The sequence below is a fragment of the Camellia sinensis genome, chromosome 12 (genome assembly GCF_055761805.1).
Source record: "Camellia sinensis isolate YWXY chromosome 12, ASM5576180v1, whole genome shotgun sequence".
Classification (NCBI taxonomy): Eukaryota; Viridiplantae; Streptophyta; class Magnoliopsida; order Ericales; family Theaceae; genus Camellia; species Camellia sinensis.
Genome location: NC_138972.1, coordinates 92759214 through 92781975, shown reverse-complemented (window position 1 = coordinate 92781975; position 22762 = coordinate 92759214). Strand labels below are relative to the sequence as shown.

General features: G+C 37.2%; 1 protein-coding gene and 1 long non-coding RNA gene across 3 annotated transcripts; both read right to left on the bottom strand.

The window, feature by feature from the left end:
• Positions 1-121: 121 nt before the first annotated feature.
• On the bottom strand, positions 122-6606 carry LOC114273436 (uncharacterized). Of its 2 annotated transcripts, XR_014346805.1 has the most exons (4): positions 6474-6606; positions 4373-4484; positions 3614-4146; positions 122-654 (listed from the first exon to the last, which is right to left on the bottom strand). It is a non-coding gene; the product is annotated as an uncharacterized LOC114273436 (long non-coding RNA). The 2 variants fall into 2 exon arrangements; XR_014346806.1 differs by lacking the exon at positions 4373-4484 and having other exon boundaries at positions 6474-6590.
• Positions 4734-6486, bottom strand: LOC114273435 (Glycosyltransferase family 29 (sialyltransferase) family protein). The gene has a single exon (XM_028215227.2). The coding sequence runs from the start codon at positions 6108-6110 to the stop codon at positions 4950-4952; it is 1161 nt and encodes a 386-aa protein (XP_028071028.2). The 5' UTR covers positions 6111-6486; the 3' UTR covers positions 4734-4949.
• Positions 6607-22762: the final 16156 nt, after the last annotated feature.

The window sequence follows — 22762 nt, the reverse complement described above, 5'->3', positions numbered from 1 at the left end:
ACAAAACATCTAATTCATCTGTAAATCTGATATTGGTAAATCCATAATCTTCATGTTCTTCCCATCATATGATCATACTACTGTTTTCCAAATCAAACAAATCAATGGCCTTCTTTATGTTGTTAAAGCAGCGCAAGGTAATTTAATTTATACAAATTGTAGAAAAGAAACAAGGGAAACGAAAGCTGTAGTATGCAGTAAATAAGACTCGAATCCAAATATTACACCTGTAATACTAGGCTGATCCTATCTTAGCGCAAGGTAGTTGGAAATCCCCAATTAAAAAAAGTTAATTATACAAATGGTAGAAAAGAAATTGGGGAAATGAAAGCTGTAGTATGCAGTAAATAAGACTCGAATCCAAATATCACACCTGTAATACTAGGCTGATCCTGTCTTAGCGCAAGGTGGTTGGAAATCCCCAATTAAAAAAAGTTCCCAAGTTCGAGGTGTGTTGTGTACATTTTGTCTTCATTAGCTTCGTTGTTACATCACATTGACAACTTCCTGATCAACTCCCTTCCTCTGTCTATAAAAATTGTTCTGTTCCTGTCCATCCATTATAGATGATTGACACAATCCAAGCTGCGAATGAGATATTCCTGACCAGTTCCTATCTTCTCCATTCTAACCAATCTTACATTTACACCCAATCTTCACCAGTTGCATCACAAACACACAAACACGAACATAAACACAATCAGCTTCGCACCTTGACCAATGCACGTGCCACTAAATCTATATGCAGTGAGTTACCAAAGGACCTAAACCAACAATCAAGCTCACAAAAAGACCTAACCAACCTCTCTTGAGAATAGAAAAGAAGATACAAGAACTCTATGAAACTCTGTCACGAAATCTTGTGCTCTAATTCTTGTGGAAACCCTAACAAAAACCCTAACAAATACAGTAAGTCAAGACTCCAATATAAAGTAACAAGAAAACCTAAACGAAGAAGGAAACAAGAACCACAAGGGTTTCATACCAAAAACACTCAAAAGACTTTCAAAGACACATTCAAACAGCAACCCAGTGGATCTTGGACAATACGAAAAATTAGTCAAAACGTTCTCGTTCAAACTCAAACAATTATGTGTTTAAACAGGCAATGCACTGGACAAACTTACAAAACCATGCTTGTTCGAATGAACAACCTCACATTCAAATGCACAATGCACTGTTCCATACTAAATTTGAAACAAGCCAATTCATTAAGTCCAAAACCCAAATCTATTAAATCTTAAAGTCAAGCTCATTAGTCCCAAAACTTAATTATCTAAGGTGATGAACTTGATTAAACCAAATCCAAATGGACTAACCTAGATAACATGATGCAAATACAATGCATTAGTTTTACCTTAAAGAGTTTTTGGCTGTTTGATCATAATAAGGCTTGAGTAATCCAGAAGTATGAAACGATAAACCCAACTAGTCATTGTTGGCAACAAAGATGGTAGATGTAGATGAGTTTTGAATTTGGTATAGCTTCTTCAATATTATATTTGGAAGACAATAAAATTTTGACAATGTGCCCTGGGGCAAATGTGCATGTAGAGAGAATGAGTTTGTGTTCTAAATGCAAAATATCACAATCAGAAAAAGAGATTTTAGCTTCCAAAGGTTGAGAGAAAGGAGGTTGGTGTTTCAACTTCGAGAGAGAGAAAGAAAGAGAGTGTATTGTCATTTGATGTTTCAACTTATGATGCAAATACATGAATGCATTGTTTTTTTGGCAAAAATACAATCATGCTTTTAATGTGACAAGATGTAAATGAGGGATGTAAAGGATATATAAAAAATAAATGAAATAATAGCAATTATAGGTCTTTACTCGTAACTTTTTTTATTGGGCATGAGTCTCTTCATGACCAAATTTGTTTTGATTCTTTCTATGATTATGACATATGTTCATTCTTTCCAATTCATAAGCCTTGTTGTTTAATGGGTGGGATCTTCTATAGAAAAATAATTAAATAAATTATATGGGCCTCAACTATTCTTATAAAAAATTGGGGGCCTTTCAAAATTGGGTTCATATAGTGAAGGCCTATGAAGCATGGACATGGATACAGACACGGACACGGGACACGGGACACGGCGATTTCAAAAAAATGGGGACACGAACACGGTGGGGGACATGACAAATTATTATTATTATTTTAAATATATATGTTGCGTATTTGCTATGTAGATTAATTTTATATTACCAAACAATCAAAATAAATAAAAACTAATATTAATTTAATGTGTATATAAGGACCATTACATTTAAACATTATAAACATATGTTCTATATATTGTAAACATTATATAAAGAAAAAATTAAATTAAAATATACAATATATATAAATATCTAATTATAAAATAAATAAAAAATAAAGAAGAAAGAAGATAAAGAGAAGAGATATAATATATATAAATTAAAATATAATATATATATAAATATGAATATGAATATAAATAAAAATATCTGATCAACAGAGAAGAGAGAGAAGCAAGATAGAAGAGAGAGAAGACAAAGAGGCGAGAGAGAGGCGAGAGGTGAAAAGAGGGAAGAGTGCAGAGAGAGACAAGACAGGGAGAGAGAGACGAGAGAGATGGAGATAGACGAGAGAGAGAGAGAGAGAGAGAGAGAGAGACTGAGAGCGACGAAGACGACGATCGGAGACCAACCACCTACGACTGACGACTCACCAGCAAAGAGCTTCTAGGTATGCCCGACGACCCCCCCCCCCCCTCTCTCTCTCTCTCTCTCTCTCTTCTGTTTTGAGTTCAATTCTTGTTCCGATATGGACACGCGTGTCCTGCCGTGTCCCCGCCAAAAAAATCATTAAATTAAAGGGACACACCATCTGGCGTGTCCCGTATGTGTTCCCGGCATGTCCGCGTGTCGGACACTGCCACGGCACCGATTTTGGAGTGTCCATGCTTCATAGGTGAAGGCTTTATTGGCTTTATCATAAAGTCAACCCTTCCCTCGACACCGATTTTGGAGTGTCCATTCTTCATAGGTGAAGGCTTTTATTGGCTTTATCATAAAGTCAACCCTTCCCTTACCATGAAATCAAGAGGGTTTCGAGGTTCTTACAACAAACAAGAAACCACGCGATAGTGATCTTCTGGTGCTCCACTTGCAAAAGTACACGAACCATAATTCAAGAAACATACTCCCATCAATTGCAAATCTCTGATCAAAAACTACTTTCCTCATTCTTATACCTGTGTCTAATCTAAACTAACACTCTTGTACCTAAGATGAAAATGCAATGCCATCCAAAGTGTAGATAACTCTTTCAAAATTCAGCTTAACTCTTTCAAATGGGGACTTCTAATAAAGGCTCATCTCAGCTTTCCAGAATTCCAGCAATTCTTGTAGATGCATGGCATGTGTATTTGAATTCATGAAATAACAAACTTACATAGCATAAAAAATTGTTAGCAAGTTCGTGAAAGAGTTCTTGTGAAAAATGTTACAGTAAATAACAACGCAGTGTGACGCCGAGGGAATAATCACAAGATAAAAATAATAAGAATCCACAAGACATGACATCCAAGCTTTTGGATCGACTAATCTAGGCAAGACAAACAAAGGAAAACAGGAAGGTTATCATACCTTCTCCGAGGTGACAAACAATGCCTGAATTGTCAGACTTCTTTTACAATGTAGCCAATAATCTTTAACTCTTGCATCTAACATCTGTAGCTCAGCACTGTTTAGAACAATCAAGTAATCCTGCTATTGTCTCCACTGTAAAGCAAAGCTTTAAATTGCTGATGAGTAGTACAAAAAGAAAGGTGTGATGATATGTTTCAACATCCCGTTCAGCACAACAAATAATACATAACTGTCCATGATGCTAAGTTTGATGCCCTTAAAACTATAGAAGTAAATCAATCATGATATGTTTAACTAGTCATGCACCAAATAGTAAAAAAGAATGCATCAATATTCGTAATCTTAGAGGATCTTGTGGAAGCATCAATACAACTAATAAGGGCTTCTTCAGTTCCCAAGACCATCTAATTCAAATCAATAGACAACAAACTATCCGCCCATTGTATATAAACTATACAAATCAAAGGCAACATGAAATAAGTTAAACAGCAAACCATCAATATAGCTTCGTTTCTTCGACACCCCTTACCCTGGAAAAAAAAAAAAAAAACAATTTGACAGTTGCCTTCTACTAAAGTTAAATGTGACTTGAGGATATATTTGATTTAGTTGTATAAAATAAAAATGCATGGTGACATTGATATGAAAAATTAGTTTAAGACCACTGCCGAAGCATTCATCCAGTTCCAAAGGCTTCTTTGGTCAATATCCTCTCACAGATTCCAAATAAAGCACCATGGATAATTGTGGAAGTACCTTCAATGCATTATTCATAGCTTCCTTTCTTTTACACCCTTTCACCAAGAAAACTTCTCAATTTGAGAGGAAAGTTTCTAAAGTTTCGACGGCTAGATCTCAGTTCTTGGAACTGCAATGCAAAACTTCCAATATCTTGATGACTTTCTATATTTAGATAATCAGCCATACAATGACCTGAAAGTAATATGTTATCCACTACATGACAAGCCAAATTTAATGTGAAATGAGATTTTAAAAACTTCCATTTTGGAACTCTCAACAACTCTCAAGTAGAGTTGATAATGCAGAACAGTTGCAACTTGCAAGTAAGAAATTAAAAGTGACAAATATTACTAAATAATAGCCAAATCACAAAGCATGCAAGAATAGTCTCTTCTATTTCAATTTTACTAAGTAACACCCCAAACTACATTTTCTAGTACAGGGTCTGAAAATGGAACAGAATTCTTTGACAGTGTTTCTCAATTTCTTCATCTCATGAGAAACTACGTTTACAACATGAACAGACAAATTTGAACCAGACAAAGCAATCAACAATATTTCACAGAAGCTAAAATTCCCAATGTGTGAAGTGTCATTGATAGTATACCACACGAGGAAGCTTGAACTTGTCCGAGATGAACGGTATTACCTGTGGACTCTCAACCAAATCACGATAAAGATCATACTCTGCTTCGTAGTCATGTAAATGAAGCTCAGCCTTCTGATTTGTATGGTAATGATGCTTAGCTGAAGTTGATTTCCCAAATCCAAATATACTAACTTTATCACAAATTCCCAAAGCAAGCATAATAGCTTGCATACCCGAAGAGTAATGGAACAGGGAACCATCGTGGGCAGATACCCATTCTTCCACAGGCCTCTTCGTAACCTCCACGAACCGTTTCAATGAGTAATACTTCACAATCCGAGTGCACAACACATCAAACCGGAGATCAGTAATGAGCAAAGGCGCTCTGTGAGAAGAATTACATAGTGTGTAATCCAAGAAATGGACAGGTTGGCAAATATACATGACAATTGGAACAGTTCTGCCATAGGGATGGCAAAAACAGCCCTCCCTTCGAGCACACAAATGCAATATATTGCTGTTAACAAAGGAAATATTTGTTTTCGAACCCACATTGCGCTCAAAACCACCGGTCCTCGCATTGTTCAATCGAATTACTATTTCATGGCTATCAATCAACTCACCATAGTCACTCTTTAACAAAATCCCACTATTCCCCACTACAGCACAAGACAAATACCGTCTCTCCAAACGCACCAACCCATTATGCCGATCAATCGGAACCCTCACTTGACTGACTAATTCCAACATTATATCTGATTGGAATCCTTTGTTCCGCCACCAATTATGCAAATTCCTCCTAAAATCCAACAATAACCGGTGAAATTTCGGCAACCGAAGCTGAATTGGTAAGCCTCTCGACGATCTCAGCCGAATTTCGGGACGATTGTACCTTCCCGACGACAGGGTTGGCCGGTTCGGACCCTGATTCCCAAAATTCCCCTCCAACAACTGCTCAATTTCTTGCTTCACTCGCGTTTCCCCCAAATCAACAGCGGCAAATTTCAGCAGCGTGGCATTCAACACCGGCGCCACCGCCAAAACGCCGCTGTTTTCGGGGCGAACAAGGCCGAATCGCCGACGGATGGCGACTCGGCAGCTGAGAGTCGCCGCCATTACAACGAGAATCAATACGCTGAAAAGCGGCCTGACAGAGCGCTTCATTGGAGTTTTGAGTTTGGTGTCTATAGCTAACAAATCAAACAAGGATTGTTGCTAAATTTTGAAGCAAAAAGGCATAGCTAAAGCTGTAGTTACTACAAATCTGAAATACAAGTTCGATCCATCTCCAATTGCTCGCACTACAGTATGCACAAGTAACTACTTTAACTATATATGTATATATATTGAAACATTGATAAACCCTAGGTGGGAAAATTGGGAGTCAAGATATTGGTGGATTGTTACACTGTTAAAAATTACAACTGACCAAAAAGCTGAAATAAAGCTATATACATCTATATATGAGACTCATGCATATATGTATGTGTGTTTGTGTATTTGTGTTAAAGGTGAGGATGGACTTACAGGTGAGAAGAAGAAGCTTTAGAGAGAATGGAAGATATGAGAGAGTGGGAGAGAAGGGACTTGAATCGGCGGAGAGCTAAATGTGACGCTGGAGAGAGGAAGAGGATAGAGAAGATGCAAGCGATTTGTGAATGGAAATTCATTCAATCTCTTTCGTTTCAATTTTCAGAATTTAATTTTTTTTTCATTAATTTTTTTTTTTGTTTTTTTAGTATTTTTTTTATTTTTAATAAATATTTTTAAAATTTTAAGTTTTTTTTTACTTAAATATATTTAAAAAATAAATTATTTATAAAGACATTTTTTAAAAAGAGTAAATTACCCTTCAGAATTAAAATACGAATCGCTTCTTGTGATTCTACAAATTACATTTCACTCCCTGAGATTTCTAATTTCATAATAAGTTATCTTTTTTTATTAATAAATCATTAAATCAATTAATAGTTTTTAATGATGTTATAAACATGTTTTAATTAATAATTTAAGTAATTTTATTATTGTATAGTATATTAATTATGAATTTTATTTTTTTTAGTTAATTATGTTAAATAAAAAAATTTGTCAATGGAGTATTTGTAATTTTCTAAATCACAAGGAGCAATTTGTACTTTAAGCAAACCTCAAAGAGTGTATTTGTAATTTACCCTTTAAGAAATCAATAAATATACAAAATACAAAAAAAATGTACCAAATTCTCACATATTTTTTTTTATATTTTTGGTATTTATTGAATTTTTTATAAAAAAAAATTCACAAATCTATACTTTTTAAATATATTTATGTTAAGTATATCTAAAATTTTTTAAAAAATAAATACTTAGAATATTTTTAAGAAAAATAATTAAAACAAAATAAAAACGAAAAACACAAAATCTTAATTTTTTAAAAAGTGAATCTTGAAAATCCAAACCAAACAAGCTAATAGTAATTTATTTGGTACATATATGCACTTTATCATAACTAAAGAAAATGACATGTTTTCATATTTTTTGAGTCATAATAAAATATTACATTTTTTTTATAAGGCATAACTAAAATAATATAATAATTAAAAAAGAAAATTGATTATGACTAAATAAGAAAATGGCATACTTATGATGCATGGGTGAAAATGATATGTGGGTTATTTATACAAAGACTCTCAAATTATTGAGAATTATTATTTTGATCCCTTAAATTATAAAAATATACAAATAGATTTTTAAATTATAAAAGTGTACTAATTGAACCCCTTAACAGAAATGATTAAAGTGAAACACATCAATAGATTCTCAATAATTTAAATAATCTATTTATATTCTTTTATAGTTTTAGAAGTTAAAATAATATTTTTTTAATAATTTAGGGACGTCAGGTAAATAACTCTCCTTCGGTTGCATATTCTAAAGTTAATAATGCAACTGTTTTGCCTTGTTTTTTTTTTTTTGGGTCAAGTTTTGCCTTGTTTGATAGGTCCAATTTATTACACAAAATTAGGAGTCTTGCTACCGACCGTCTTTTGTGGTGTAAAATGAAAGGGGAATTCAAAAAAATGACATCAATATGAAATAATAATAATAATATTATGAAAATATAAGTAATTTATGTAATAGATTATGCAATTAAATTTTATACTTTCATCTTTTTGTCATAATTTTGAGTTTATATCATCTTATTGTAATTATCCCTAAAACAAAAAATAAATAAATTTAAAAAAAACATGTTCATAATAAATGGTGACTATCAATATATATATATGATCATATTAGTTGAGAAATAAAGTCAATTATAATAGTATCTAGATTCAATTTTTGATGATATTGTGTGATAAATAAGTTAAATCTAATGGTCACATTAAGTATAAGAGATTAATGATAAGTAAAATCATAAAAATTACTTTAATTTTTTGGGAAATTCATTTCAATTTTTGTCTCTAAATTTAGGAATTAGTGTGCATGTTGCACCTTGGACCATTGTAGGGCCTCCTCTGATTCTTAATAGGGCACATTCAAGATACATTAAAATGATTCAAATTGTTTATTTTATAATATTCGTTAAGTAGATTGTACATATAAAAATTAAATTAATTAGATATTAATAATCAAATGATCAAATCACATTGTGTTAATAACATAATTTTGATGATAATTTAATTTCATTTATTTATAAAATAAAATAAAAAAACAGATTTGACTTGATCATCAATCTAATTTTCTTTTCACAAATAATTCCCATATGTCCTACAAAATTAATAATTTAAATTTTTAAAATTGATTCCACTAATGGTCACAACAAGACCCAACTCTAATTTAATTCATTACCAATTAATGACTATAGTTTATTTAAAATTAGGTCAATGGTCGTCAATAAATTTTAGATACAATACGCAAAATTACAATCACTGTGTTTGGTTTGAGTTTTTTGGATTAACTTTTTTGAAAATTGAATTTTTTTATTTTCATATTTTTTTTGTTTTTAGTGAATATTTTTAAAATTTTAAATATTTTTTTAACTTTTTTAGATGCATCTTACTTAGATGTGTCTAAAAAGTAAAAAAAAAAATGTGAAAAAATATTTTAAAAAATTAAGAAATACATAAAAATACAAAAAATGTACTAAATTCTTGTATTTTTTAATATTTTTGGTATTTAATGAATTTTTAAAAGATTTTTTTTACAATTTTTTTACTTTTTAGGTGTATTTATGTTAGGTGTGTCTAAAAAGTAAAAAATTTGCATAAAATATTAAAAAAATTCAGTAAAAACAAAAAAAATATGGAAAATAAGAGTGTAAAATTTTCTGAAAACTATTTTTAAAAAATGGGAACCAAGCAAAGTGAATTATTTTTTTATTATTATTATTTTTTGTACCATAGAAAAATAACTAGCGGATGGAATTTAAAACGTGTGAAAAAGAAAATGAAAAAAAAGTGTGTATATTCACTAGTTAGATGGACAATGAAGGGTAGTTACGATGCTAGTTCCTGGAATTGGAGCAGGGGATTCGGATACTGTAGTTTGCCAGTGCAGCACGAGTCATGCACAGCATCAGAAAAAGGGGAATAAAAAAAAAAAAACATAAAAAAATCATGATAAGTTCGTTTGAGCCATAGCAGCTTGAAGTTGAGTCCATGTGTCTATAATAGGCAAATAATGGTAGAAAGTGTGAACGTTGAGAAGGTAAATCATGAATATTCTGTTTTTTTTTTTTTTTTTTAAATTTTAAAAAATTGTAGACTTCTAGGGTTTATTTGACGAGACGATAAATAAGTCAAAGTCAGCATAAGATTTCTTTAGGAATTAATTAGAAAAAGAAAAATGTTTGAGGCATCGAAATTTCGAGGCTCGTATGTTTTGAAATTTTTTTTTATTTTTTTGGCAAGGGAGGTTATGTGTAGGGATGTATTAAAAAATTAGACATCCTACAGTAACTCAACCTATGTGATGAGACAGTTTGTGATGGTAGAACGGGTCGGACTGATCCACGTTCCTTAAACCTATGTCCGAATGACCAAGCCCACCTGAAGACCTGCACAAGAGTTCAACGGGGAACGAAGAGTCCTCCAGCGAACCCTCCGACGAGCAAGTTAGAGAGAGAAGTGGAGTGTAGAAATGGAATAGAGATAGAAAAGCTTAACATTCTTCTTGTCTTCAACATCTACTTATATCTTTTGGTAATCATTTCGTTGTCCCTTCCGACCTGAAACCTTGGCCAAAAGTCTATACTGTAGCTTACCTTGTTCAGGGTGAGGACGTGCAGTCCCGACAGAAAGGTGTTGTCGTAATAAATGCTGTGAGGAGCTGCATTAATGGCGATGTGTAGTGGTAATAACTTTGCAGATCTTTGTCTGCTGATGTGGCTTGCCCTTTACCTGCCACGTGTCTGAATATCATTGGTCCTTCAAATCATGTTGACTTCCAGCTGTGTTGGGCCTTATCAGTTGGATTATGTATTAGGCCCTAAGTGGTAGGCTTGGGTTGTTCATAGTGGGTTATGGCCTTTATGGGCCTACCCACGTTAGTAGTCCCCAATTCCCAAGTGTAACTTTAGTCCAACAAAGGGAATAATGAGGAAGATGGGGGTTAAAGGTCGCGTGAAAGGAACGACCGAACAGAGGTGGCCGAGTGGAGGGACCGACCGTGAGGAGGGCTAACCGCGAAGGATAACCAAGTGGAGGGACCGACCGTGAGAAGGGCCGACCGCGAAGGATAACCGAGTGGAGGGACCGACCGTGAGGAGGGCCGACCGCGAAGGATAACCGAGTGGAGAGACCCACCGTGAGGAGAGCCGATCGCGAAGGGTAGCCGAGTGGAGACTACGAAGGGTAGCCGAGTGGAGGGACCGACCGTGAAGAGGGCCGACCGCAAAGGGTAGCCGAGTGGAGACTACGAAGGGTAGCCGAGTGGAGGGACCGACCGTGAGGAGGGCCGACCGCGAAGGGTAGCCGAGTGGAGGGACTGACCGTGAGGAGGGACCGACCGTGAGGAGGGCCGACCGCGAAGGGTAACCGAGTGGAGGAATCGACCATGAGGCCGACAGCGAAGGGTAGCCGAATGGAAGAACCGACTATGAGGCCGACCATGAAGGGTGAGGTGGTAGGGTGCGAGGCTCGAGAGGCGGTAGGTCACGTGATGACTTAAAGTGAAAAAGACAGGGTAAGGGAAGGGGGCAGTGAATCGTGGTCGTACACGTGACAGCATCTCGTGGTGGGGAAGGTTAGGCGTTGGGCCAAAAGTGAAACGATAGGTTATTATGGGTGTTGAAAAGACAGTTTTGGCGGATGGTTGAAAATTTTTCAAACTGGCGAAAATTAATTGTGACCCCTAGAATACAGGCAAGCCTTGGGCTTTTGGTATTATACGTGTTACCTACCTTTTTTTGAAAAATCAAAACACTCCAAGTATAGACTCCTTCGTTGCAAATGATATACCCTTGCGATATTTTTTGAATTTCCTTGCGCCCGCATCTGAAACTATTCGTAGACACACCACAAAAATGGCCCAAGAAGAAACTGCAAACGCCAGGGTTGATCCATTGGGGGACGACGACGCGGTGGATTTGGCAGAGAAATATAGGACGGAGAGGCGAGTGGGGAGTGGAGGGGAGCTGTCGGGGCGACCTCGTTCGTCCACAATGATGGCGGCGCCGCCGCCAATCAGTCAGGTGGAGCCAGATCACTGGCATACGAAGGCCGAGAAGTCGATTATTACCGCGAAGGAGCTGCAGGGTATACGGGAGAAGTACCAGATTCCCGCCGAGATAGAGTTGAAACTGCTAGAATCGAAGGAGAGGGCATCCGACGTTCGACCGGGGGAGTTCGCCCTATACAATGAGGCGCTAAAGAGAGGTTTGAGGTTGTCCCTACCCCGGATAGTGGTGGATATGTTGAACCGGTTGGAGGTAGCTCCAGGCCAACAGATGCCGAATGCGTGAAAAATCTTGCTGGCTTATGCGAGCGCATGGCCGAAGGCAAACAGGGGGGCTAAGATGACGGTGGACGAGTTTTTTGCGTATTACAAGGCGTCGGGGCAGCAAGAGACTTGGGTCACTTTGCAGGCAGCGGCAAGGAAGGGGCTAGTGGCGGGGTTGCCGTCATCGATAAAGGGGTGGATGCCGTGATGGTTCTATGTGTCTGGCAATGGAGGGGTTGGGGTGCGCACAGTGTGGAAAGTGTCCACTAAGTCTGTGGAGCCAAAACTAGGAGCAGCGGCAGAGGCGAGAGTGAAGAGGGTAAAAGAATTGAGGGAGAATGAGGGCGCCCGATGGGACGAGCTTGTTCAGCCATCTGCCTTGTTTGCAGCAGGGTTGGGTCCTCAGCCGATTGGTGAAGACCTGGGACCGGCGGAGTTAGAGGGGAGAAGAAAAGCGCAAGAGGCTGAGGATATGACCATCCTCGCCAAAGCCAGTAAGTTCAAAGAGTCCCAGGCAGACCGACCACCGAAGCCAATCACGAGGGAGAGGATCCGACCGCGCCCCAAACCCTTGGGGGAAAAGAACTTAGATGGATTTGAGCCATGACCTCCCCTAGTTGATCTTTTGAAGGAGAGAGCATACGAGGAGATGGGGGGTATGGTGAAAAAGAAGAAGAGATTGAGGAGGAATGGGGGGAAGCCTGCCTTGAAGAGGAGGAAGGAAGTGATGACGGAGCAGACTTCCTTGGCGAGGGAGGCAGAGGGGACCCTTGAAATGAGGTTGGAGGGGGCGGCCAAAGAGGGAGAGAGTGGGGCGACTGGCCTTGGGGAGCAAATGCAAAGTGGCGAGGCCGGCGCTAAGCCAAGGGTAGAGCCCAGGGGAGAGCTACAACCAAAGGAGGGTCTGGCACCCCAAGGGAAAGGAGAGAGGCCAGGGTTGAAGACCGTCTTCTACCACGTCCCTGCGGTGTCCGGGCGAGTAGGAGGGGAAGGGAGGGAGGCCAGGATGGCTGTAGACCGCCTCTTGGGGGTGGTGGAAGACGCAGCCGTTCGCTCGGTGGCTTGTTACACTAAGGCTGAGCTGATGAAGGGGTTGTGCTCAGCCCAGATGGAGGCGACTGCCTTAGCAGGAGCCCTGTTGAATAAGGCGGCAGTGGCGAAGGGCGAATGGAGGAGGGAGAGGGAGAAGTTGGGGGAGGTGGAGGCCCAACTTGAAAATTTCAAGAAAGAGAGCGTGGGTTGGAGGAGGGCTGCGCGGAGTGCGTGTGCCAGGGGGTTGGATGAGGCGCAAAAAGCGAAGAAGATGGAAGTAATGGCGATCGTGCAGTACAATGTTGTCGCTCGAGCCCATGCTGAGCTGCTCGTGGTCAAGTTGGATCTAGAGGACGATCGCCACAAGGTAGTGTCGTTCGAGTTCCAGCTGGCTGGTGAGCAGAAGAAGTTGGGGGATGCTCAAAATGCCAACATGGTCGCCACCGAGCGGTTTGAAGAGGCTATGACCAGCAATGAAGAACTGCGTGCCCAGCAAATCAAAGAAACAGATGAGACAGACCTGAAGATTGCTGGACTGTAGAAGGAGCTGGAAGATGAGCGTGCGAAGGCGATGGAGGAGAATGAGAGGTTGGAAAAGGAGTTGGCGGAAGAAAAAACCAAGGCCGCCTCTGAAAAGGCAGCATACCCTGATCTGTATGTCGCAGCAGTAGAGCAATTCAAGGGGTCTGCTGAATTTCAGATGGCAGTCGATGCCGCGGTCGCCAGCAACTTGGCAAGGGAGGTGTATGGGGGGACGGGTCTGTCGGGAACGACCGCTGGGGGCAGGACTGAAGCAGAAGTTATTGAGAGCTTCCAGCGGTCAGACTTCTATAAACACGAAATGGCTGAGTTTTGGGACAGTGGCTGGAAGATGTTCAAGCGGAAGGCAGAAGAACTGTTCCCAGACTTGGACCTTAGCAGTGTAAGGATTGATGAAGACGACGTGGCCCAAACCCCCCTAGATGAGGGTGTTGAAGAAGAAGACCTTGTTTCAAGTGAGGAAGAGTGACTGGTGTGGACAAAACCTGTACTTAGGGTTTTAGGTATTTATTGTGCTTTGGGTTGTACAAGGTTTTTTTTTTTTTTTTTTGAATTGCTGTAATGAACTTATGTACAAGTTTGTGAATAAATAAAATTTGAGTTGTGTTTTTATTCCATTGTTTTTGCTTGTGCATCTGGAATGAATGAGAATGGTAACTTGTGTATGAGGCTTGTGTAAGGGAAACTCAACGCAAAGCCAAGGTTGAAATGTAAGAAAAACTCAATGCAAAGTGAAGTTGAACTTGTAATAAAAACTCTATGCAGAGTGAAGTTGAAAATGTAATAAAATTATAAGTTTGTGTTTGCCACACTGCTGCCTTTATTTTGGTGAGTCTGAAGTGAATGACGGTGGTTTATTCAAGTTAGGCTTGATTTGTGAGGAAAGAGTAAGAAAATAATCTGACTTGTAAAGGAAACATGTAACAATATCAAAGATGTGGAGTTTCAAATTATGCCCAAAAATGGAGTTGTAAATCATGTTGCAAGAGTGTTGGTAAATAAAAGATGAGTTTGGAATTTGACTAAGTGAAGAGTGGTGTAAAAACATGGACCTGGAATTTTGACTAAGTGTGTCTACTAATGCCACAAGCATGAAGTTTGCATGAATGGCCTTAACCAAGCTCTGCATGTGTGCTCAGTTGGGGTGAAGCTATGATTAACTAACTCTGCAAGTAATTTAGTCGCTTGAAGTAACTCAGTCTGGCTGAGGCTGTGTAGGCTCGGTCTGGCGGAGGCTTTTACGCTCAGTCTGGCTGAGACTTGTCATGCTCGGTCTGGCTGAGACTTGTCATTCTCGGTCTGGCTGAAGCTTGTCATGCTCAGTCTAGCTGAGGCTGGTCATGCTTAGTCGAGCCGAGGCTTGTCATGCTCAGTCTGGCTGAGGCTTGTCATGCTCGGTCTAGCTGAGGCTTTGTATGTTCGGTCTGGTCGAGGCTTTGATCCTCGGTTTGGCCGAGGCTTTTATGCCCAGTCTGGCTGAGGCTTTGTATGCTCGGTCTGGCCGAGGCTTTGATGCTCGGTTGGCTTTGTATGCTCGGTCTGGCCAAGGCTTTGATGCTCGGATTGGTCGAGGCTTTTATGCTCAGTCTGGCTAAGGCTTTGTATGCTCGGTTTGGCCGAGGCTTTGATGCTCGGATTGGCCGAGGCTTTTATGCTCAGTTTGGCTAAGGCTTTTTATGTTCAGTCAGGCTGAGGCTGCAATCAAAGCGTTATTTGAAAGATCACAAATATATTTGGAATATAAGCTTGTCGTCATTAAAGTGTAGCCCATTTGATCAGAAATTTACATCACAGGAGAGAAGAATGAGAGCAGTGAAGTTTACAAATTGTCAAAAGGAAATACAGCAAAAGATTGATACATGAATTGAACTTTTATTGAAAATAGCGCTTCAAATGCTCGGCGTTCCATGGGTGGGGGAGATCGCGGCCTGCCATGTCCTGAAGTCGGTAAGTGCCTGGACGAGATCCGGCGTTAACAATGTAAGATCCTTCCCATTTGGCCGCTAGCTTCCCCTTCAGCCGGGTTCTTGGTGGCGCCGACCGGTCAGCTCGGGGGGGTCGGTCGGTATAATGCGGTGTTTGGTTATTGTATTGGGTGTTTCTAGATTCTGAGTCTTTTCGCTTTTTCTCGAAGGGTCGGGTTTTTTGCCGTAGGGTCTTGGCGAGCGGCTAGGGAATCTTCTACGTTCATGTATTTTTGGGCTTTAGAGAGTAGGGCTGCCATGGAGGGGGGGTTTTTAGAGAGGGAGAAGATGAAATCAGACAACCGTAGTCTGGCCATGAAAGCCGTAAGGATGACCTTATCATTGTTTTCCGCCACCTGAAAGGCTTCGGTGTTGAAGCGGGTAACGAAACTGCACAAGGACTTCCCCTCGGTCTGGCGGATATTGAGAAGTTGGGTTGCCAGACGGCGTTGGCATTGGGCTCCAATAAAATGGCTGAGGAAGGAGTCACTAAGATATTGGAAAGTGAAAACGGAGTCTGCTGGTAATTGGCTAAACCACAGCCGAGCTGACCCCTTCAGTGTCACGGGAAAAGCTCGACACATGATCTCGTCAGGGAATGCATGGAGGATCATGAGGGTTCTGTAGGTCTCCAGATGGTCGACTGGGTCCATCGTACCGTCAAAAGAGTCGATGGTGGGCATTTTGAACTTGGGGGGTAGAGGTTTGTCCCGGATGGAAGCAACAAATGGTGAGTTTGCTGTGGTAGAGGGTTTATGCTGGATGTTCTGTATAACCTCTTGGAGTTGGAGCTTCATGGCTCAGAGTTTTGCATCCCAGAGAGGGATGTTATCACCACCGGAAGGCAGCGGAGGTTGGATGCTACTGGCTTCCCCTACAGGGGTTGGTGCCAAGACTGATGGATGCGGGGGTCGGGGTAGTGGATTTATATTAGGAGGAGGAGGTTGCAAGCCTTCCAAGTTGGGTGGATAGGGCTGCGAGATAGTATGGCTGGGGGCTCGTTCTTGGTTGGGCGGAATATCTGGAGGTGGTGGAAGAGGCATATGAAGGTTTCTTTGGAGTAGGGCATTTATCAGGGCTTGATTTTGCTCGGCCATGCGATTAATGTTGTTGGTAAGCTCGATGAAATACTGTGGTGGGCTGTTTGGATTGGGGGGCGGCTTGGTGGTCGGCAGCATTTTGGTGAGAAGCCATGGATCTAGTCGTGACCATACACTTTGATGGGTAGCAGGAAAGGGTTATTGGAATAGGGTCTCCGGCGACAATGAGCATAACTGGCGCGCGGAGCAAAGCGTTCCTACAGATGGCGCCAATTGATGAGACAGTTTGTGATGGTAAAACGGGTCGGACTGATGCACGCTCCTTAAGCCTATGTACGAATGACCAAGCGACCTGCACAAGAGTTCAACGGGGAACGGGGAGTCCCCCAGCGAACCCTCCGACGAGCAAGTTAAAGAGAGAAGTGGAGTGTAGAGATAGAAAAGCTTAACCTTCTTCTTATCTTCAACGTCTGCTTATATCCTTTGGTAATCATTTTGTTGTCCTTTTCGACCTGTTACCTTGGCCAAAAGTCTATGCTGTAGCTTACCTTATCCAGGGTGAGGGCGTGCTGTCCCGACGGAGAGGTGTTGTCGTAATAAATGCTGTGAGGGGTTGCCTAACTGATCAGTCAATTTTATTACCAAATCAGTCCAACTCAACTCACTCACCTTATCAAACCACACAGGCTGAGCTAGTGCGGGACTACACAAAACCACTCTTCCAAAAAAAAAAAAATTTAAAATATCAAAAAGCTAAATAGGGAAAAAATAAATTTTAAAGTCTAAACTTAAAAAATAACTAAATATAAAAGGACTAAGGTGTAATTTATCATTGACTTACTTATGAACGTGTTTCATAAAGTGGGTCCAAAACTCATTCTTATTTATTTAATTTGTTGTAATTTTTTTCATCTAAATTATGTAATTGATGTCATTTATTTCGGATGGTCATAAGAAATTTATTAGAATGATGAATTTCCCTATTTTATAAAAAAAAAATGGAAAACTACCAACTTCATACTTTAATTACATGGAGCTGGTCTTTTCTTTTTCTTTTTCTTTTTCTTTTTCTTTTTCTTTTTTTTTATTATTATTATTAATTTTAGAATTTTAACAACTAATGTCATATATGAGATTTATATATCATTTAATTCAATTAAACTTATACTTAGAAAAATGAGTGGGAGCATTAATTAGTGCCACCACTAATGATGTGGTAATGAGTCTCACCCACTTTTACAATGCTATTATGTCTATTTTTTTTTAAAATAAATATCACATTATTTATAACTACTTTAAAACACCACTTTTAATAGTTCTATCTTTACCCTTTTACTTATTAACTTGTGGAGTCCTACTTTCTACCAAACAGTGGCGGATAGGGATGGTAATGGATAACCTACCCTGTGGGTATCCATGGAGACCCAACCCAAATACATGGGTTTTCCCCTCTTTTTCTTATCCATTGGGTAGGGTAGGTGATATTCTTTAAATATCCACAGGGGATGGGTTGGGGATGGGTACCCACTAATTTCCCCATAAGTTTTTTTTTTTATTTTTTTTTATTTTTTTATTTTTATATTCACAACTAAAACTAAATATACATTCAATCTTTTTTCTTTTTTTTATTTATTTATTTTTTCAGGTTCACAACCATTTTTTTTTTTTTTTTTTAAGATCCACAACCAAAGCTAAATATACCTCCAATCTTATTTTATTTTATTTTTAAGGTTCACAACCATTTTTTTTTTAATTTTTAAGATTCACAACAAAAGCTAAATATACATTTAATTTTTTTACTTTTTTTAATTTTTTTTAAGGTTCACAACCATTTTTTTTTTTAAGATTCACAACCAAAGCTAAATATATATTTAATTTTTTTTTTCTTTTTTTTTTAAGGTTCACAACCATTTTTTTTTTTTTTAAGATTCACAACCAAAGCTATACATTCAATCTTATTTTATTTTATTTGGCTCAACAATAAAATCAAATACACATTAATTAATATTGTCACATTATTCTTGTCAAATTTTATGCATATCTAGAATTTTTTAAATTTATTTAAAAAAAATTAAGGACATTGTCTAGTGTAGGTTTCGGTTTGCTTTTCTATATTATTTTATTTTGTTGTGTATTGTAATTTTCAGAATGGTTTGCTTGTTCTGAAATTTCAATTAACGAGTATGAATCTATTTGTTTTATGTTATCACACAATTTATACAACATATATATATATATATATGAATATATTTGAAAATAAGGAAATTGTAGAGAATCAAAACAAGCATGAGTTGTGATTGGTTAGAAATGATGGGTACATAGATTTATTTGCTAGAAAAACAAAAAGGGGATACAAAGTCATACTAAATAAATTTTTTTAAATTAAAAGAATTTTTCTTAGTTATGAACAGATTTAATTGAAATCAGCTTGTTTCCCAATGTTATGCTTCATTTATTTAGGTAGAAAATATTTTTTAATGAAAAATATTTTTTATAAAAAAAATTCAAAATATATTTTTTTTATATTTGGTGGTGGTGGTGATGGAACGAAGGTGAAAGTAGAAATTGTTACATAGTGGTGGGGTGATGGCGACAGTGATGATGGTAGTGGCTATAGTGATGGTAGTGTGACAGTGAAAGTGAGAATAGTGGTGATGGTGTTGTGAAATTAGTAAAAATTTAATTGAAAAAATATTTTTTGTTTTTTAAAAGTAACAAACAACAAAATTCGTGGGGGACTAAAGGAAGAAGATGGAGGATGGATTGGGTGTGGTAATGCATAGATATCTTAAAATGAGTGGTTCAGCCTCCGTTTGGGAAGTGGGTTGGCTTTTTGGCTTTTTTGGTTATTTTAGCCTGGGCTAAAAAGTTTGGTTTGGGAAGGGCTTTTTGGCTTTTTGACTTTTTTGGCTTTTTTTGTGAGAGAAGAATGTAATGATTATGGGTTGGATGTGATATTTTATTTTTTGTGGTTAAAATAGCCTATTTTGTCTTTTGTGACTAAAATAGCCAAAAAAGCCCCGTTTAGCTCTTGCCAAACGGAGCCTCAGATTTGTTAAAGGTATAATTAGATTTTGGATAAATTAAAATGAATTGTTCAAATTTACTAAGAGAAAGATGGTTTAATGTCTAAATTGTCCGTGGCTAACAATTCCTTGTTTATGCCCTGATGCAATTTAATATGAGTCTTATAACACTTTCTTCAAACAAACTTTTTGATTTTCTCAAAATTATATATTTGATTATTATAAAACAAACTTTTTAATTAATTAATTAATGTGTATTTGATTTTGTTGTTGAACCAAATAAAATAAAATAAGATTGAATGTATATTTAGCTTTTGTTGTGAACCTTAAAAAAATAAAAAATAAAATAAAAAAATAAGTTGTTAACATTAAATATATTAAAAAAGAAAGAAAAAAGATTGAAGGTATATTTAGCTAAAACCTTTATAAAAAAAAGACAAAAGAAAAACAAGAAGGTTGTTAACATTAAATATATTAAAAAAGAAAGAAAAAAGATTGAAGGTATATTTGGCAAGTTGGTTCTTGGGCTTTTTTGGCTATTTTAGCCACAAAAGACAAAATAGGCTATTTTAGCCATAACAAACAAAACATCACATCCAACCCATAATCATTACATTATTCTCTCACAAAAAAACTCAAAAAAGCCAAAAAGCCAAAAAGCCCTTCCCAAACCAAGCTTTTAAGCCCAGGCTAAAATAGCCAAAAAAACCAAAAAGCCAAAAAGCCAACCCACTTCCCAAACGGAGGCTTAACTTTTGTTGTGAACCTTAAATAAAAAATAAAAATAATAAAAAAAAAATTGTTAACATTAAATATATTAAAAAAGAAAGAAAAAAGATTGAAGGTATATTTAACTTTTGTTGTGAACCTTAAAAAAATAAATAAATAAATAAAAAATAAATAAATAAATAAATAAAAATTGTTAACATTAAATATATTAAAAAAGAAAGAAAAAAGATTGAAGGTATATTTAACTTTTGTTGTGAACCTTAAAATAAAAAAAAAATAAAAAAAAAATTGTTAACATTAAATATATTTAAAAAGAAAGAAAAAAGATTGAAGGTATATTTAGTTTTTGTTGTGAACCTTAAAAAAAAAAAAAAAAAAAAAAAGTGATTGTTAACATTAAATATAAAAAATAAAAATGGGGATTAAAATGGGTTGAGAAAAATCCATACCCATTAAAAAATGGGAAGGGTGGTACCCATGGGGAATGGGGAATGGGAAATAGGAAAAATTTATTATAGAAAAATAGAAATAGAGAATTAATATCCACCCCATTGCCCCCCATTGCCATTCCTCGTGGCGGATGTACCGTGGGGCTTAGGAGGGACATGTGCCCTTTCTCACAATTTTCAAAATTCTACTTTTGCCTTATAAATTTTTTTTTCAACTTTGTCCATTCTAAATATTTACCAAGGCTCAATGTCTCCCTCCCCCACTATTTTACTGTCCCCCCCCCCCCCTCTCTCTCTCTCTCTCTCTCTCCCTCAAACCTAATCTTATTTTTTATTTAAAAAACCCTCCCCCACTATTTTACTGTGCCCCCCCCCCCCTCCCTCCCCTCTCCCTCAAACCTAATCTTATTTTTTATTTAAAAAATACTTAAGACTCTCATTTTTGATAACTTCATAACTTCCAATTGATTTGTAATTACTCATTTTTTTTTTCAACCAAAGCAAAAAAAAAAAAAAATTCAAGGCTAAAACATTAAAACATTTTGTGGACCCCTACCTCTAAAGCTTCCAAACATTTCTCTTTTTTATTTTTTATTTTTTTTCCTCTCTCTCTTCCCTCTCTCTCTCTCACAAATGCTATAGGCGTTGCGGGGGTTTGGAGCATTATTGACAATTGTATTTCGGGTGGCTGTTGTGCGGGGTGCACAATAGCCACAGTTGTACAGCCTAATGGGCTATTTCGAGATTCATTTCGATAATCTAAACTGTTCGCATTTTAAAATATATCAAGAAGAATATATTTACAAAAAATCAAGTTAATCGGATATTGTTTACTCATTCATCCACTCACATTTGTATCTACAAAAATAGTAAGTAACAATTGTGATTTAAAGTATTAAAATGAATACAAATGTGAGTGGATCAAACGGTAAACAATATCCGATTAATTTGATTTTTTGCAAGTATGTTTTACTTGATGTATTCTAAAATGCAAATGGTTCGAATTATCAAAATGGGCTCCAAAATAGGTCCATTGAGCTGCACAACAAAAACTGCTGTGCACCCTGCACAGTAGTCACCCAAATCTCTTGATGGCTACTTTTTTATTTATTTATTTATTTTTCCTACTCTCTATTTTTCTTCTCAATCTCCCACCATTTCTCTCGCCACATTGCCTAAATCAATAGTATACGATTGAAGAATAGCTATTGAAGATTGAAAATCATTGACTGCCATCAATAAGTTTGATTCAACTTTCAATCTGTAATTGTAAATCTCTTTTCTCTTTTTGATTGTGATTATCAACTGAGGGTTTTTTCCATTTTTTTGGGTCTTATTCTTGGTTGATATCTTCTTTATGTGTCACTTTGTAGTATTTTCTTAACTTCTGGGAGATAGATTTGTGATGGCTTAATTAGGTTATTTGATTAGGGCTGAAATTTTTTTGGTGATCAATCAGTCCTGTTCTTTTTTATTTTTTACCTTCCTTTTGGTTTTGTTTCTGAATGGATTATTGATGGTTTTTTTTAGTGAATACATTTTTTTTTTTTTTTTCGTGTTTGTGTTTGCTTTTTATTGTTATTTCTATGATGAGCCAGCCTAATGGTTTAATTCATTATTTTATAGGTGTTTTTACTTAATGGTGAATGTTAATATATGTAGGTAACAGTTTTAAGTGGAGCTAGAGAAAAAGGTGACGGAGAAATATTTTAAAAGAAAATTAAATCAAGAAATGTCTCATCATCCAATAGGTAGTGATTAATGAATGAATGACAGTTTGGTTGTTTACATAGAGAAAAGAAAATGTGCCAGACCCCCTTTTCTCCCTTACCCCCACCCCCACCACCGCCACCGCCACTGCCACCGCCACCGCCCCCGCCCCCGCCCCCGCCCCCGCCCCCGCCCCCGCCCCACGTGGGGGTTGGTGATTGAAAGTTTATATTAAAAACTTGATACTTTTTGTGCATATCAAAGACTATCATGCAACATGATTTAGAAGTATCACTAAGCACTATAATAAGTCGTAATTAAATTTGACATGAAAATTTATTGGTCTTATTAATAGTTCATTACTAATGTTAAATTTAAATTATACCTTACGAATGATATATACCTGAAA